Here is a 14,673-nt window from a genome sequence, read left to right on the forward strand (position 1 = left end):
TGTTGCAAACGAAAAACAAGTAAGGCTCCCACTACTGCTGTAAACTTCTATTTATAATTCTGTTAAAACCATGACCCACAATGATCAATGTATTAAAGATGAGGTGGTGAGAATGATGATTAGATAATGATAATTGATGGAGGATTAATGAAAAGAATGATGATGAAACCGTCGCTGTTGTTTCCTTTTATGGGCGAATCAAACACAAACCCATTTGTTTTCTTTACCTAAGTGATAATATTTTGATGATCATAGTGGTGTTAAAAGAAGACGATATGATGACTACGTGATGTATTGATTTAATGAAGATGATGATAAATAGTATGAGATAATAATTACGTTTCTGTCAAGCCTTAACCGATAGCCAAGCAACCTATTTTTCTTTGTTTCCATTGTTTAAATCGAATATACATACACACCTAGACTGCTGCTATTCGGGTTCTATTTTTATCAACATCCCATGAGATACTAAGTGGGCTAGAGAAATTTTGCGTTTGGGTTGCTGCTTCCTTGCCATCGAGACCCATTTTTCTTTTGTTGAACTATGAATGATGATGACAAGAGTAACATAATATTATGGAGGTGATGTTAAGATGATAAGGTCTCGATGACATCAAATTTTGTGTTAGTAAAGATTAGATGATAATGGTGATCGAGATGCAAAGATTATTATGTTGTGATAATGATTTAGTGATGATTATGATCAATGATAATTGGTAATGATAATGGTTTTACAATAAAGATGATACATGATTTAAAAGGATGTTATCGGGTTAGCGGGACGTCGCGGGTTCAAACCCGGACTTGGGCATTTTTTTAAGGGCTACTTCCTTGAGGTAGAATTATTATTATTATTATTATTATTATTATTATTATTATTATTATTATTATTACTACTAATATTATTATCATTATTAGTAAAAATATTATAAGTATTATAGTTATTATTATTATTATTATATTACCATTGTTAAAAGAACCATTATTTTTGAAATTATCATTTTTATTAAAAGTTACATTTTTATCTTCATTAACATTATTAGTATTATCAAAATTATCATTATTATTAAAATTTTCATTATTTAAAAGTACTTTTTTTTTATTTAAAATTCCATTATCATTATTATTATTATATTACTATAACAAATAAATATTTCGTATATAAAAATATACTTATACTATAATTATATTAATATTACCTATAATTATATATTAAAAATATTAACATTTCTATTATATATATACAAAATAGATACATATATAACATAGATATAAAATGTAAATAAAATATATATTAGAATTTAGTACCAATTATATATAAACTACAACTTTAACTATATAAATACTATATAATTAATAGATGGAATTATTTGAATTTCATTATATGTTTTAATATATATAACTGATATAGGTTCGTGAATCCGAGGTCAACCCTACAATTGTTAAATGACGTCATATGTATTTTTACTACAAAATACAGTATGGTGAGTTTCATTTACCTTTTTACCCTTTATATTTTTGGGCTGAGAATACATTCGCAATTTTTATAAATGTTTTTACGAAATAGACACAAGTAATCAAAACTACATTATATGGTTGAATGATCGAAATCGAATATGCCCCTTTTTATTAAGTCTGGTAATCTAAGAATTAGGGAACAGACACCCTAATTGACGCGAACTCTAAAGATAGATCTATCGGGCCCAACGAGCCCCATCCAAAATACCGGATGCTTTAGTACTTCGAATTATATCATGTCCGAAGGAGGATCCCGGAATGATAGGGGATATTCTATATGCATATTGTTAAGGTCGGTTACCAGGTGTTCAATCCATATGAATGATATTTTTGTCTCTATGCATGGGACGTATATTTATGAGAAATGAAAATCTTGTGGTCTATTAAAATGATGGAAATGATTATTTATGTTAAACTAATGAACTCACCAACCTTTTGGTTGACACTTGAAAGCATGTTTATTCTCAGGTACGAAAGAAATCTTCCGCTGTGCATTTGCTCATGTTATAGATATTACTTGGAGTCATTTCATGGCATGTTTCAAAAGACGTTGCATTCGAGTCGTCGAGTTCATCAAGATTATTATTAAGTCAATTATAGTTGGATATATTATGAAATGGTATGCATGCCTGTCAACTTTCGATGTAATGAAAGATTGTCTTTTCAAAAACGAATGCAATGTTTGTAAAATGTATCATATAGAGGTCAAGTACCTCGCGATGTAATCAATTGTTGTGAATCGTTTATAATCGATATGGACTTCGTCCGGATGGATTAGGACGGGGCATTTCAACTACCAAGTGGATGTATTTTATGCGGTCATTAATTGATATGCAACTTCGAGAGCTAAACTATCGTTTCAATGAGGTGAACACAACATTACTTATTTCTATGGCTTCTTTGAACCCAAGTAAGTCGTTTAAAGCATTTCAAGTGGAAGATCTTATTAAAATGACCGATTTCTATCCTTCAGAGTTCCCAAAACATGAGCTTGGGTTTCTTACAGGACAACTTATGGATTACATTTATGATGTACGTGGTGGTGAAAGGTTTAGTGATTTGAAAGGAATGGGACACCTTGCAAAGATGATGGTTGAAACAAACAAGAGTATAATATATTCGAAGGTGTATCTTCTTTTGAAACTTGCATTGATTTTGCCCGTTGCAACATCTACCGTTGAGCGTGCATTTTCAGCAATGAAGTTAATAAAGAACGATTTACGAAACAAATTGGGAGATATGAATGATTTTCTACTTTCATATATTGAGAAAGAAGTTTTAGATGATATTAGCAATGAAGCAATTATGGATGAATTTTATCGTATGAAACCTCGTCGACAAATGTAAAAGCTTGTGAATATATGATCTTTTGTATAGGGGTAATGTTTGTAAAAATATCAATTCCATTTTTATATAAATGATACTCTTTTGTATGATAATTGTTGTAATGACGATAGTGATGAATATGAACAACCTTATAATTTGTAATGTATTATTTAATTTTATGTTTTTTGTTTCGGATGCGATCCGACCCGACCCGACCCGACCCGATTTGACCCGACACATTCAATATTTTGTGCAAGAAAATTATCGAATAAATTTTTGTGACCCCATTGAGTTTTGATTCTAGAATCGCCACTGCTTGAACCACTTAATTATCCATCACTAGCCAAAATCAAAACTCAAATCATAGCTTTCTAACAGTCCGAATCCGAGAATAAATAATTGTCGACTTCATCAACATCATTCATGTTCATCATCAAATCAACGAGTGTAGCCCATTCAATTAACCTTTAACTATTTTTCTCCACGAAAGTAATTAGTAAAGTGGGACTCTAACGTTTCTTTTTATACTTTTTAATGAATTTGAAACATTATCTTTAACGAAACCATCTTATATAATTAAACTAACAATACGCTATAGCATATCCATATAGAATCGATAATCTCTATCCCATTTTAATGAAATTGGCGTGTCAAAACTTGGCCATCATAGGGGGCCTAATTGATAAAGAGATAGATTGATCTTGTCAACTAAACGCGATCAGATTTATAACAGTCGTATCACTTTTTTTTCGTATTTCTCTTTTAATAAATGAGAAAAAGAAGTTTAATCGCGTTATAAACGTGTCACCATCAAACGATAATTTTTTTATTCATTTTTTTTGTTTTGTTTTTTGAAGTAGACGCCACGTAAATAACGAATAATCGAATTATAATTTTGATCTTTTTTTTTTTTTTTTAGCAAATAACAGCAGCAAGCATTTATACAAGCAGCTTCACATTCCTGTAATCATCATCATCTCCCACAAATGAACACAATAATCCATCTCCTAAAATCCTGCACATCCGCCGCCCACATCCATCAAATCCAAACTCAACTCATAATCAACCACCACCACATTTACCTCAACTCCACCGTCGCCCACCACTTCATCACCTCCTGCCGATCTTTCTCCCTCATTATCTCAGCTCACCTCCTCTACACTCGTCACCTTCACTTCAAACCCCACGTTTTCATATGCAACACCCTCCTTAAATCCTTACCTCCTCATACATCCATCTCTTTTTACTCCCACATGATCCGTACATTTATTGTTCCCAACCATTACACCTTCCCTATTGTTCTTAAATCGCTATCACACCTTAAAGATTTCAATTGTGGGCAAGCGGTTCATACGCATGTCATGAAATTAGGTTATCTGAATGATATATTTATGTTAACAATTCTTTGTTAAATGTGTATGCTTCCTGTGGGGAAATGGGGTTATGAGGCCAGGTGTTCGATGAAATGTCTCAGAGAGATGTTGTGTCGTGGACGGTTATGATCACCGGGTATAAGCAATGCGGAAGGTTTAGTGATGCGTTATTGATGTTTGAACAAATGCAGTATGCGGGTGTGGCACCGAATCAAGTGACAATGGTTAATGCTTTATCGACGTGTGCGAGTTGTGGTAATGTTAACATGGGTATTTGGATACACCAGTTTATAAAAAGGGAAACTTGGAAGCTTGATGTGATATTGGGTACTGCGTTAGTTGACATGTACGGAAAATGCGGTAGGGTTGATGACGCTTTGAAAGTATTTGTTAGTTTGGAAGATAAGAATGTATACACATGGAATTCGTTGATTAAGGGTTTAGCAACTGCAAATAGTATTGACAATGTGCTGTTGTGGTTTGCGAAAATGGAGCAAGAAAAAGATATTAAGCCTGATGAAGTGACTTTAGTTGTGATTTTATCCTGCTTGTGCTTATTCTGGTTTAGTAGAAATCGGTAGTGAGATATTTACTTCATTATTAAATGGGAAATACGGATTTTTACCAAATGCGAAACATTATGCTTGTTTTGTTGATCTTTTAGCACGTTCGGGGAGGTTAAAAGAGGCTATGGAAGTAATTAAGGGAATGCCTTTTGAGCCTAGTAAAGGTGTATGGGGAGCTCTTCTTGCTGGTTGTAGAGTTCATGGAGATATAGAAATGTGTGAATTTGCAGCTTGGAATATTATAAAACTATCGCCAAATGATCGTGCTTGTTATGACATATTGTGTAGTTTGTATACTGATATGGGTAAGTGGAACGAACTGGAAAATGTTCGGGTGTTAATGAACGTTAGGGGGATAAAGAATGATTTTGAAGTTGCTAAGATGGAACCTAAATACATGTTGAGATATTAGTGTTGGAGATGCACTTTCTTTGGTTATTTCTTAACACCAATTTCTAGTGGAAGGTACAGTTTAATTGTATTGCGACTGTCAGCCAATCATGACATTTCGGGCTATAAATTCCAACGCTTCTAGACATTTGGCTGAATTCTGGGTATTCTTTCGTTTACTTCGTAGTAGTGTTCAGTTACTTTCCTCAAACAATGATAGGGTTCTAACTTTTTAGTACATTATAGAACTAAGAACAAAGTTTTATAGTTCGACATTAATTTTCATCTCTTTGAAGATGATAGAGCTGAGCTTACGTTTGCGGACCTGAATGATGACATGGCCAGTGCCACTGCCTATCAGTATGTCGTATGTTTCTTTATCAACCCTACTATAGTTAGGAACTTACTTTATGATCCCACTGTCCCTTAAAAAGGTTTGACATCATAACTATTGGGGGTGAATTTTATCCTTTTTTTTCCTTCCTAAATGTTGATATCTTTTATTTGAGGGAGAGGGAGTATTTATTGTAAGTTATTCTGTTTTTTATTTATATATATGATAAATGATAATTGCAAGAATGAAGATATGAAATTTCTTTAATATTTTGATTGAGAAAGGAATCATCGACCGTTTGAATGTTTGGATATATGATTTTTGTAGCTCACATCATCACTGTTCAACATTCGGCAAGGAGATCCCCGTCCCCTTTTCTATTCCTCATAGTGGGTGAAGCTTTAAATATAGTTTTCAAGGACGCAAGTAATCTGGGAATTTTTAAAGGGATTTCAGTCGGGGAAAAAGGTGAATTTAACTCACCTCCAATATGCAGATGACGCACTTTTCTTTGGCAAGTGGTCTTTATCGAATATAACTAATTTTATACACATTGTCTCCTGCTTTGGTGACGTCTCAGGCCTGAAAATTAACTTCGCCAAGAGTCGAATTTTTGGGGTTAACGTGTTGGATCAGGAGGTCATCGCTGTCTGCAATGCCTTAAACTGCGCCAAAGGTACCCTTCCTTTCTCTTATTTGGGGCTATCAGTTGGCCAATCGATGAACAAAACAAAGGCTTGGGATAGTATTGTCAACAAATTCCTTGCCAAACTCAGCCCGTGGAAAGCTAAAACCCTCTCAATTGGAGGTAGAGTTACGTTGGTAAAGTCGGTTTTAAGTAGTATCCCTCTTTTTTTTTCATGTGTATTTTCAAAGCCCCGATCAATAAAATTGAAGTTTTGAGAAGAAACTTCATGTGGTACAATAAAGAGGGCAAGGGTATTACTTGGGTAAATTGGTATAAAGTTCTAGCCTCAAAAGCGTGTGGTGGTCTCGGTATCGGAGTCTCCGAGCGAAAAATCTCAGCTTGCTCGTCAAGTGGTGGTGCCGATACAAAAAAGAAAGTAATCCTCTGTGGGTTGAGATAATCAATTCAATTAATGGTGATAATGCCTTGAGCAGTAGCGTGCTAGTTGGTAACACAAGAGGTGTTTGGCTGAAAATAATCAAGGCTGGGCTAGATGTCGATCAAACTGGTGTTCTGTTTTCTAACTCTTTTAGTCGTAAAATTGGAGATGGTAACTCCACCTTCTTTTGGCTCGACACATGGCTACCTAATTCGTCTTTGAACTTGAAATCCAGGTACCCAAGACTCTTCGCTTTAGATTCTAACAAATCATGTCTGGTTGCGGATAGAGTCTATAATTCGGATCATTGTTTGGAGGGAAAATGGGACTGGGGCAACTCAATTCGTGGAAGAGCTCAAATTGAGCTGAATAATATCTCTGATGAAATAGCTTTGGGGCCCTTATTATCAGATAATGCTGATTCTTGGTCTTGGAATCTCAAAGCAAGTGGGGGTGTTTAAGGTCCACCATCTTTCAACCCTCATTGATCGTGAGCTTCTCAGAATACCACCAGATCTAAACTCGGCAAGCTGGTTGCCATGTCTCCCTTCAAAGGTTAACATTTTTATATGGCAATTAAACCTTGACAAACTTGCTACTAGATCAGATTTGATAAGGCGTGGCCTTCTTATTGATCCCTCTTGCCCATTTTGCGAAGAGGTATATGAAGACGCGAAGCATGTATTTCTTAGTTGCAGGTTCACTATGCCTCTTTGGAGAAGCCTCTTTTCATGGCCTGTGCCACTGCGTATCAGTATGTTGTATGTTTCTTTATCAGCCCTTTTTATAGTTAGAAACTTGCTTTATGATCCCTCTGTCCCTTAAAAGGTTTTGACATTATTATTATTATTATTATTATTATTATTATTATTATTATTATTATTATTATTATTATTATTATTATTATTATTATTATTATTATTATTATTATTATTATTATTATTATTATTATTATTATTATTATTATTATTATTATTATTATTATTATTATTATTATTATTATTATTATTATTATTATTATTATTATTATTATTATTATTATTATTATTATTATTATTATTATTATTATTATTATTATTATTATTATTATTATTATTATTATTATTATTATTATTATTATTATTATTATTATTATTATTATTATTATTATTATTATTATTATTATTATTATTATTATTATTATTATTATTATTATTATTATTATTATTATTATTATTATTATTATTATTATTATTATTATTATTATTATTATTATTATTATTATTATTATTATTATTATTATTATTATTATTATTATTATTATTATTATTATTATTATTATTATTATTATTATTATTATTATTATTATTATTATTATTATTATTATTATTATTATTATTATTATTATTATTATTATTATTATTATTATTATTATTATTATTATTATTATTATTATTATTATTATTATTATTATTATTATTATTATTATTATTATTATTATTATTATTATTATTATTATTATTATTATTATTATTATTATTATTATTATTATTATTATTATTATTATTATTATTATTATTATTATTATTATTATTATTATTATTATTATTATTATTATTATTATTATTATTATTATTATTATTATTATTATTATTATTATTATTATTATTATTATTATTATTATTATTATTATTATTATTATTATTATTATTATTATTATTATTATTATTATTATTATTATTATTATTATTATTATTATTATTATTATTATTATTATTATTATTATTATTATTATTATTATTATTATTATTATTATTATTATTATTATTATTATTATTATTATTATTATTATTATTATTATTATTATTATTATTATTATTATTATTATTATTATTATTATTATTATTATTATTATTATTATTATTATTATTATTATTATTATTATTATTATTATTATTATTATTATTATTATTATTATTATTATTATTATTATTATTATTATTATTATTATTATTATTATTATTATTATTATTATTATTATTATTATTATTATTATTATTATTATTATTATTATTATTATTATTATTATTATTATTATTATTATTATTATTATTATTATTATTATTATTATTATTATTATTATTATTATTATTATTATTATTATTATTATTATTATTATTATACACTACTTGGCATGGAACTTTTTGTCGTTCCATGAGGCAGAAACGACACTCCCCACCCAAAATTTACAAACCCAAGCCTCCAACTATCTTCCAAACTCTAATTTTTACTCCGGCATGGAACTTTTTGTCGTTCCATGAGGCAGAAACGACACTCCCCACCCAAAATTTACAAACCCAAGCCTCCAACTATCTTCCAAACTCTAATTTTTCCAGGAGTAACAACCGTTATGGAACTTTTTTGAGGCAGCCAAAATTTACAAACCCAAGCCTCCAACTATCTTCCAAACTCTAATTTTTCCAGGAGTAACAACCGTTATGGAACTTTTTTGAGGCAGAAACGACACTCCCCACCCAAAATTTACAAACCCAAGCCTCCAACTATCTTCCAAACTCTAATTTTTCCAGGGGTAACAACCGTTATGGAACTTTTTGTCGTTCCATGAGGCAGAAACGACACTCCCCACCCAAAATTTACAAACCCAAGCCTCCAACTATCTTCCAAACTCTAATTTTTCCAGGGGTAACAACCGTCAATTTTCATCGGACCGTATCTTCCCGCTCGCCAAACATTACATTTTTTCGGCACCACCGTTCAACTCGGAATAATTTTATGAACACAACGCAACTAACTATACGCGAAACGCACACCTTTTAAAAAAAAACGCTAAACACACCGATATCTAAAACAGAGCTGAACACGTGCCGTTTTTGCTTCTATAAATACCTAACGCTACGTTAACTATGAATATACAACCCGGAAGGTCCCGCCGCAACGCGCGGGCCGATCCGGATCTCGTCGTAACTATTTGAGGGAGGAGTATTGATTGTAAGTTATTCTGTTTTATATTAAATATTAATAATATAAAATATTAATATAAAATATTTGAAATTTTGTACATTATAGGTGGATTCTTGATAATTGCAAGGAAGTTATGGATTGCTTTAATAGTTGGATCGAGAAAGGAATCATCGATCGACCGTTTGAATCGACCGTTTGAATGTATGATTTTTGTATCTCACATCATCACTGTTCAACATTTGGTTTATTGCTCCCGTGGTAATATTATTTATAACTTGTGATTTTGCTCCAACAGGATGTGGTCGAGAAAAGCTTTCTGCAATTGACTTACACCATCTAGTTTTGAATGTTGGTGGCTAAAGTGTGAAAGTTGGTTTTCTTGAGGATGTTGTTTGAAGCCTTGTGTCTAAAGTCTAAAGTTTACAAGTAGACGTACATATGTTAGCTTCATTTTCCACCATATACAACTTTTTCCAAAATGCATTGTAATCTAATTAACATTTAGGCTCAATGATTGCCTGATTGGGCACACATACAGTTGAAAAAGGGTAAATCAAACACAATACTTATGTTGGTTAACAGTATAATATGCTTAGATTCTATTCACTAAAGATTCAATTTATTTTGTTACTTGCAAAGGAATGGTAACATATTTATTAGTACAAACTTTGTCTCAATATTTGCATGCTTTATTTCACGTGTCCTTTTATAACATTTTTTTTTCTTTTGAACAGTATAACATTTTGATTTGTATGACTACTTATATTTTAACTATGATGATTGTACATTCATTCACATACATTTCTTTTAAAACTTGTTATCCTACATCCTATGTTAAGTCACAAGAAGTTTCACTCACATACATTTCTTTTAAACTTGTATTCAACTTTTATTCATTTATGTTTAAGATTGCCAAATTTATTTCCAACGCTTACAGTGGTAATGAAACAAGTTAATTAATTAAAATTTCCAAACAGCCATTATTAATTACTCGTATCAGATGTAGATATAGTTGAACTGATCACAATCAACAACATTTCAAACAAGCCAATGGGGCTTTGCCTCATTGGTCACCATGTTAACATGGTGTTCGAGGAGACCAAGGGTTCGAGTCTCGGGGGGGGGGGGGGGGGGGGGGGGGGGGATTTTCGTGAATTAACTCTAACCACTAACATTGCCTTTCAAAAAAAAAAAAAAAAAAAAAAAAAAAAAAAAAAAAAAACATTTCAAACAACAAAGAATTAGTTTGACCCAAAATCAAAGGAGTAATATTCATTAACAGCACTTTTATAAACAGCAGTATACGTTCATACACAGCACTTTTTTTTTTTTTTAATCCAAACATAAACAACAAACAACAGTATATATCAGTTGATCACTTGATCTTAGCTCATATCAGGATAAAGTTAGCTAATTTCTTACCAGAAATGCGCAATTCAATTATAAACAAAATTAACCGATAAATTCACCGAGCTTCAATGAATAGCTCAATCGATATTAATTCTGCCTCATAATTAAGCACGAACAATCGCAAAGCAAAGTTGGTCTTCAACGCCCCGAAACGACCAAACCAGAATTTTCATATCTTTTGACAATTTGTTATGTTCCACAAACGCATTCCACATGGTTTTCAACACATAATTAGTCGCCCGACCCATCTGCCATAATGTAAGATTCGAATTCAATTTACGCCTTCTTGAATCGAAAACCGTCACCATTAAATTTTTGCTATTCCTTTCCATGATCATTCTATCATTTGAATTCAACAACTCGAAATCTGAATCCTCTAGTTGTTTCCCGGGCATCAACAAGCGTCCTAGATTTGGATCCACATCAGATTTCGTTAATTTCTTCTTGATGAACAACTTTGCCTGCGTACCACCACTGCTCGCTATAAATTGTTTCACATTATCCACCCTAATAATTAATTCATCACGGATGATCACTCCCAAACTAGGGTTTTCAGAAAACACAACATCAGATACTTGGATAATATCATCTTTCTTTAAATCCATCGAAACATCATCTTTTTGATCACCAACATTCATCTTACTAGCACCAGCAGTATTAAGGTTTCTTGAAGAGTTTTCAAGTTTAGGGGTTTCTGAATACCCAGCATTATTTCTTGAACCCAAGATTTCATAATTCTTCAACTTCATGATGACGTCATCTTGTTGATCACCAACATTCATCTTATTAAAACCAGTATCAAGGTTTCTTGAACAATTTCCAGAATTGGGGTTTTTTGAAAATCTTGAACCCAAAAATTCGATATTTTTTAACTCCGTGATGACGTCATCATCACCCTCACCAACATACGAACTAGGGTCATTTATATTTCTTGAATCTCGTAACTTTCTTTTTTTGTTACTGATGGAAAATCGTGTGTACTTTCAAATCAGATTAACGCAGCGGATAGTTAAAATAAACTTATTATTACAAAACATGCACACGATATACCTTTAGATCCAGTTACACCACTAATAATTGTCAAAATATATAAATTCACAAAGTGAGTAAACGATATACCTTTCCTGAAGAAATGGATTGTAGGAGAGAAACTTACGATCAATAGTATGACCGTCTCTTTGGATAGTCCACACTACACTTCAAACGATCGCCAATGGATGCTAGTCCAATACCCAAGTAACAATTAATCAACTCTTGATTAATTGTCCGAAACTTTTAAAGACAAGAATACTTCGTATATTTTGGTTTGCAAAATAAAGAATCAAAGGAATATGTGATGACACTTGGTTTCCTTTAAAGTTGAGTCAAAACAAAAGGAATAGTGTTTTAAATATGTGTACTCTTCTTCTGTGTTTTTGGGAACTCACTCCCGTTATATATATTGAACATATATGTATATTATATAATATATAGGAATATATATTATATAATATATAGGAATAGAAATATTATGACACGTTCTATTCTGCTCCATATGTATACTATATAATATATAGAAATAGATTTATAATGACATGTTAACTGCTCCATAAACCTACTCCATGTTCCAACTCCAAGTTGGTATATACAGATGGCATATATAGTATACAAAGAATTATGACAAGCAACCAACTCCATGTTGGTTTTATTTTATTCAACATTCCATTCACTAATTCAAATGAAGTATATTAATTAGTTTTGCTTGGGTGATATACTAATATATATATATATATATCATATATATATTTAGTTTGACGTCTAGGTGTATATGTGTGTGACCCCGAAGGCTCAAACGAATTTAGCCATATAGTTATATGTTGTACCTTGCACATTAATCCTACAGACTCCCACTTGTGCATGGTACAACATCATGTAACTATACAAACAATGGATACCGTCTAGCAACAGGCCATTGTCCCTAAATTCACGTGAGGGTAGTTTCTCAGAACTGCATACAGTAAGTGTTAAATGTCATTCGTCCTTTTGTTTCAAATACTTTAGTTAAACTTGAGATATGGATCATCGGTCATTCTCATTTGTTTAACAATTTTATTTCTCGATCTTAGAATTGAATTAGATCACCAGATTAATTAAGTATCATCTTAATTACATCTGGGTGCGGCCACACAAATATCTTATTCATTCATCGAGTAGCTCAAGAGTATCTAACTCCAAACATTTTGGAGGAACAAATCCTATATTGCATACACGTGTCTCTCACGAGCTTTACATTATACCCAATAATGGCCTTTATTACAGTCTTATTCAGGACAGCATTTAACCATATCAAAGTACAATATTTCACACATCAAAACCGGCGTGCATCTCAAGTCTAAGGACATAAAAACATAATCACTAAAAGATTCACTACTGACAACCATCCATGTAGTGATATCTCGGTTGGGTCATTCCAATATTCATCATCAATGAATACATATGAATTTTGGTCTCTACAAGTTAACTATTTATCATTAATAAATATAAACCAAAACTTCATATTAATCTTAATTCATGTTATTCCCATAACATGATCGATTATGGAGATTTTGAATAATCAACAATTACTCATGGATTAAACATGCTAATATAGAACATAGTGATATAAATGAAAATGATCATACCATCAATATATCAATTCATTATGATAAAACTGTTTAATGTTCCAAAAATATCCAAATACTAAATTACAAATTAAAAAGATCAGCAGCATAACGAAGTCCAATACTACTAGCATGATCATCATGCTTGTTGTGTGTCATGGGCTTCGTGAACGGGTCAGCCACATTATCATCTGTATGAACCTTAAGAATACTAATATCATTCCTCTCAACGACTTCTTGAATGTAGTCAAACTTTCGAAGAATGTGTCTGCTACCTTTACGTACACTTGATTCTTTCGCAAGTATAATAGCACTTGAATTATCACAGTACATTTCCATAGGGGATTCAATGCTGGGAACTACTCCGAGTTCAGCAATAAACTTCCTAATCCAGACAGCTTCTTGAGCAGCTTCTGAAGCAGCAATGTATTCTGCTTCCGTTGTAGACTGTGCAACTGTGGTCTGCTTTGAGCTTCTCCAATCAACTGCCCCGCCATTCATGACAAAGACATACCCTGACTGGGATCGGGAATCATCTCGATCAGTTTGGAAGCTAGCATCTGTATAACATCTAATACTCAACTCTTCTTCCAAACCACCGTAAACCAAGAACATATCTTTAGTTCTCCGCAAATACTTAAGAATGCTCTTAACAGCAATCCAATGTTCTTCACCTGGATTCTGTTGATAACGACTCGTCAAACTCAAAGCTAACGAGACATCAGGTCTAGTACATAACATAGCATACATAATGGATCCTATAGCCGAAGCATAAGGAACACATTTCATTCGTCTTATCTCATCAGGTGTGATAGGACTTTGAGACTTGCTCAAGGTTATGCCCTTTTGCATGGGCAATGCTCCGCGCTTGGAGTTTTGCATGTTAAATCTTCGTAAGATTTTGTCAATGTATGTACTTTGACTCAAACCAATAAGCCTTTTGGATCTATTTCTATAGATCCTGATTCCTAAAATATACTTAGCTTCTCCAAGATCTTTTATGGCAAAACATTTTCCAAGCCAAGATTTGACATCTTGCAAAGTTGGAATGTCATTTCCAATAAGTAGTATGTCATCAACATACAAGAT

General features: G+C 31.5%; 1 protein-coding gene and 1 pseudogene across 1 annotated transcript; both read left to right on the top strand.

Moving 5' to 3' along the window:
* The first annotated feature begins 2,409 nt into the window (after positions 1 to 2,409).
* LOC139854176 (uncharacterized) lies at positions 2,410 to 2,865 on the top strand. Its single transcript, XM_071843497.1, has one exon. The coding sequence runs from the start codon at positions 2,410 to 2,412 to the stop codon at positions 2,863 to 2,865; it is 456 nt and encodes a 151-aa protein (XP_071699598.1).
* A 965-nt stretch (positions 2,866 to 3,830) lies between these two features.
* Positions 3,831 to 10,132, top strand: LOC139852275 (pentatricopeptide repeat-containing protein At1g77170, mitochondrial-like; annotated as a pseudogene).
* The last annotated feature ends 4,541 nt before the right edge of the window (positions 10,133 to 14,673 follow it).

The sequence above is a fragment of the Rutidosis leptorrhynchoides genome, chromosome 6 (assembly GCF_046630445.1).
Source record: "Rutidosis leptorrhynchoides isolate AG116_Rl617_1_P2 chromosome 6, CSIRO_AGI_Rlap_v1, whole genome shotgun sequence".
NCBI classification, from domain to species: domain Eukaryota; kingdom Viridiplantae; phylum Streptophyta; class Magnoliopsida; order Asterales; family Asteraceae; genus Rutidosis; species Rutidosis leptorrhynchoides.

Coding starts and splice junctions, on each gene's coding strand:
- LOC139854176 (XM_071843497.1), top strand. CDS start 2,410: ATGGCTTCTTTGAACCCAAGTAAGTCGTTTAAAGCATTTCAAGTGGAA.